The sequence below is a fragment of the Plectropomus leopardus genome, unplaced genomic scaffold, assembly GCF_008729295.1.
Source record: "Plectropomus leopardus isolate mb unplaced genomic scaffold, YSFRI_Pleo_2.0 unplaced_scaffold2046, whole genome shotgun sequence".
NCBI classification, from domain to species: Eukaryota; Metazoa; Chordata; class Actinopteri; order Perciformes; family Serranidae; genus Plectropomus; species Plectropomus leopardus.
Window position 1 is genome coordinate 1 of NW_024622117.1, and position 5,027 is coordinate 5,027.

Below are 5,027 nucleotides of genomic sequence, written 5' to 3' on the forward strand. Positions count from 1 at the left end.
AATTTTTTGTTAATAATGATTAATGATATAATTATATTGAATACATAAACATTAAATATGACTTAGGGACTGTCCATTATTTATGAGAGTGGAGGGAGTGGCTTATTTATTTTGGCTTAGGACAGGGTTATAAAACTTTAAATGGTGGTATTTTGTATTAGTTTAGCCACCAATTTTCAGCGAAAACTTAATCTTTTTGTCAATTTTAAAAGAAAACATTTTAAACATTTTGCTGTATTTTTGTACTGTTAATACTGGAATACTGTTGTATTTCCTTTCAAATTTTGGGCGATTTTTAAAGAAAACATTTTGGTGACTTTTGTTTTTTGGTAATTTTTAAAGAAAACAATTCATGGACGTTTTTGACGAATTTCTGAAGAAAAATTGTATCTGTCACCAAACTCGGCCATTTATCACAGACAGCCAAATTCAGACTTTTCCAAAAAAAATCTGGGCTATATTTAGTTTTCCAATTACCATTAGCAAATTCCATGACTTTCCCGGGTTTTTATGACCGCAGGAGCCCTACACACACCTTACACACACCTTACACACACCTTACACACACCTTACACACACTTTACACACAGTTTTGACCCGCTCATGAGGGGAGATCTCGTGGTCTTTTATTTGAAATGAAGGCTGATGTTACCTTGACTCGCAGCTCCTTTAGAGGCGGCGGCAGCAGCAACCCTCTGATCTGCGTTACGATTGGTCCCTCCACCCCCGGTACGATGATGGTCTCTCCCTCCCGCAGGCGGCCGTTAATCAGGATGACGTCTATCGTGGTTCCCATACCAGGCAGAGCTTTCACCTGAACACACGGACTCCATCAGCATTATCCGTCCAGACGGTTTACTTCACTCTGAATCAAACCTCTCTTACCTCCATGACCTGAGCTCGCAGCTCGTCGCAGTGCGCCAGCCGGCGGGCTAACATCGTCTGTGTGAGCTCCACCAATAAGGAGATGAGGTTTCCCATCCCGTCGCCGCTGTGGGCCGAAGTGGGAACCAACGACACGAACGTCCGGGGGTCTTTGTTCTCGTAGAACAAGGCGGCGTTGAGACCCTGGAGAACAAAAACAGAACTTATTGAAGGTGTTCCTCAAGGCTCTGTCCTGGGCCCACTACTGTTTACATTTTTTATAAACGTATTTAAATATTTTAACACATCTGTAAAGTTTTTTGTTGTCACAGAAATTTGAAACGAATTTAAGATAATGTTTTCAGTCCAGGTAAATGTTTGTGCCAAACTTGAAAAAGTTCCTTCAAAGCGAGATACTGCGTCCACAAAAATGAGACAGATGAGGTCACAGTGATCTTGACCGTGACCAACAAAATATAAAATAATATAATCAGTGAATTCTTGAGTCCAAGTGAACCTTTGTGCTAAATTTGAAGAAATTTCCTGAAGGTGTTCATGAAACATATCGTTCTTGAGAATAAGACGTATATGATGTCACTTTGACCTTTGACCACTAAAGTCTAATTAGGTCATTGTTGAGTCCGTTTGGACGTTTGTCCAAATTTAAAGAAAATTTCCTCAAGGTGTTCTTGAGATTCTGCGTTTACAAGAGTGAGATGCATGCAAGTACAAAAGTATGAAACCCGCCCTTAAAGAAAAGAAAGGCTCTGATTGGTTGATTACATGATGATGCAATGATCCCTACCTGCTGAGCAAACTCCACGATGACGGCCTTGGCCCTCTCGTCAAACTCGTCTTTCGTGTTCTTCTTCTGCTTCTTCAGCGTGGTCACGACGTCAGTGTCCGGACTCTTCTTCCAGTCGTACAGACGGTCGATCTGATGACACAAAAAAAAACGTCAGAAAAAAACCAAGAAGAAGATGAGGGCGCCAGAGGATGAAGAGGGGACTGACCTTGTTGAGGGCGACAATGAAGGGACACTTCTTCTCTTTCAGCAGGTTGATGGACTCAAGCGTTTGAGGCTCGAGGCCGTGCATGATGTCGACCACGAGGATGGCGATGTCGCACAGAGAGCTGCCTCTGTTCCTCAGGTTACTGAACGGATAGTAGATAATTGCCAAATATATTGTTTTAAAATACAAAAAAATATGGAATTTTTTTTTTTTTAAATAACAAGGATACATGTCTTCCAGACTGTGATACTGAGGTTTGGACCTGTGTTACCTGAAGGACTCGTGTCCAGGTGTGTCGATGATCAGCATGCCGGGGATCCGCAGGTTTTCTCTCTCAAACTGCACAAACGACACTCGAGTTATTTTAGTCACAACGACCCCATTCATATAAAAACATTAATAACAGCATTACTATAACGCCATATAAAACACCGCCGTACGTTTTTAACCATCTTGGTCTGCTCCTCGATCGTCTCTTTTGGGACATTTGTGGCTCCGATCTGCTGAGTGATTCCTCCGGCCTCTCCGTCCTGAACATGAGTGTGTCGCAGCTACACACACACACACACACACACACACACACACACACTGTTACTACAGCATCAGAAAACACAGTCCACCTTCGCTACATCAGCTAACAGTTGTTATAAGCACAGTCAGTAAACAGTAAACCAGTCTAACACCATAACAGTCTGCTAACAGCTAACGATAACAGTCTGCTAACAGCTAACGAAACAGTCTGCTAACAGCTAACGATAACAGTCTGCTAACAGCTAACGATAACAGTCTGCTAATTTAATAGGCTGCTAACAGCTAACAAATAAACAGTCAGCTAACAGTAAATAATAGGGCAATAAATAGTGAACAGCTATCGAAATAAGTAACAGTAAAAAATTAGCTAAACTATAAAATGGCTAACAGTAAAAATAACAGTAAACAGTAAACAACATCAATGGGCAATTAAATAGTGAACAAACAGTAGAAAAAATTAGTCAAACTATAAATGACAAAACAATAAACAGTAAACAGTCAAGTAAACAGTTAATAAATAGTAATCAGACAGTAAAGAATCAATAAACAGAAAATATTGAACAATAAAAACTACACAGTAAAGAGGAAACAACAAAAAGTAAACAGTGAGCGTCACCTTGTCGAGGATCTTGGTCTTCCCCGTGTCCACGTGTCCGAGCACACAGACCACCGGAGCTCTCAGTCTGTCCAGGTCCACGTTCTTCAGGTTCTCCGCTCTCCGTTTCTATGGAAACACACGGAAACACGTTGTCAGTCAGAGACGGCGTACAGAGGAGACGAGCTCCAACTCCTCCCGAGCTCCTCTCACCTCGATCCTCCTCTTTGCCCGGTCGTACCGCCGCTCCTCCTTGGTCCTGCCGTCATCCTCGTCGCTCTCGCTGCTCTCGTCCTCGCTCTCCTTCGCCGCCCTCCTCTTCCCCTGACTCACCGCCGTCGTCGCGACCTCCTTCTCCTTCTCTTCCTCACTCTCCTCCTCGTCGTCCTCCTCCTCATCTTCCTCCTCGTCCTCCTCCTCCTCTTCGTCCTCCTCCTCGTCCTCCTCGTCTTCCTCGCTGCCCGTAGGCTGAGGTGGAGCCGTGACGTCCTCCTTCACCTCGATGTGGACTTTCTTCAGCTCTGAAAAGTTTAAACACTGCTGTCACTTTCTGTGAAAATAAACGCTGTACAAAAATGTCAAATCACTCTTGAGGACAAGGATTGTGATAAATTTCTGGTTTTAGTTTCTGAGCTGTTTTTATTTTTAGGTTTCTTTTATATGAATGATTGAATATTTTGGAGGTTTTGACCCCTGATCGGATACAATAAGATATTTAAAGATTTTGGGATACAGGAAAAAGGGATGGATACTTTGCCTAAGAGGACATTCGTGCCAAATTTGAGGAAATTCCCTCAAGGGGTTCTTCAGATATCACGTTCACAAGAATAAGATGGATGCAAGGTCACGGTGACCTATGACCACCAAAATCTAATCAGTTCATTGTTGATTCCAAGTGGATGTTTGTGCCAAATTTTAGTCAAAATTATCTGAAGAATTCAAAAGAGTTCAAAATCCATTAACTGTTAGGGCCCGCCTTAATATCACACACTCACATCGCTCTGCGCACAAAATGCACTTCTCAAAATCAGGCTGTAAAAATTATAAACCGTCAAAATTATTATTTTATTATCTTAATTTTCAAACCAGCTCCAGTCATGATGCCACTATGTTTTTAGATTTAAGAAAACACAAAAAATGAATTATTTTCAATATACTACATGCATATTTGGCACACTGACTGTGACAGGTCACCTAGTGGAAATAGCATGTATTTCCTCCATATGCCAAATATGGTCAAAATGACCTCATCAGGTGGAAAATAGTCAAAATGACAAATTCAGAGTCAAAAGCCCAGAATGACACCCAGAAATAATACAAGTCCTGTTTTTCTGCTCTGATGGCTGTGGGATCAAAAATGTCAGTTTGAATGGGTTTCAATGGAGCATTTTTGGACCTGAACAGTCTGAATGTAACTATTTAGTTTCCACAGTGTATTTTAGACTTATTGTAGGAGCTGAGCTGCAAATTCACTGATTACACTCAAATACACAATCTGGACTACATTTAGGACACATGCATCAACACACACACAGTTATCACAACAGGAAGAAGAAAAGAGACTAAAATGAACATAAACAGTCACTAAAGGGTTAATCACCGGTAGAAATTAAAGAGCGCTCTGGGGTTTTTCTTTGGCTGATATCGTTTTTTTCCTCACCTTTCTCCTCATCGGTGGCGATGGCCTCCCAGTCGTCCACAGCTGCTTCTGGCTTCACCTCTGCACACAGGAGGAGGAGGAGGTCAACATCATGACCATAAACCCTGATCGTCACCGTACATTCTCCACTTCCTGTCTCCTGCAGACTCACCTGGCTCTGCAGCTGCCGGTGTCTCCGCCTCCGTCTCCATGGCAACGGGCTCTGGCGTCTCCGACGTCGGCGAAGTCACCTCTGAAGTTTCTACAGAGGACAGAGAAGGTTTTTAGTTTTATTTGTTTGACTGGCAGCAGTGGCGGACCCCGCCATCTGCAGGAGCAGTGAGGAGCAGTGAGGAGCAGTGAGGAGCAATGAGGAGCAATGAGG

General features: G+C 42.6%; 1 protein-coding gene across 1 annotated transcript; it reads right to left on the minus strand.

Moving 5' to 3' along the window:
• Positions 1-652: 652 nt before the first annotated feature.
• Positions 653-4,904, minus strand: LOC121965538 (eukaryotic translation initiation factor 5B-like; the record flags this gene model as incomplete). Its single annotated transcript, XM_042515679.1, has 10 exons — positions 653-814; positions 886-1,068; positions 1,670-1,801; positions 1,878-2,019; positions 2,149-2,216; positions 2,318-2,428; positions 3,025-3,132; positions 3,217-3,524; positions 4,664-4,723; positions 4,815-4,904. Coding segments are annotated over 10 exons (1,364 nt in total), but the record flags the coding sequence as incomplete, so codon positions are not given.
• Between the last annotated feature and the right edge of the window lie 123 nt (positions 4,905-5,027).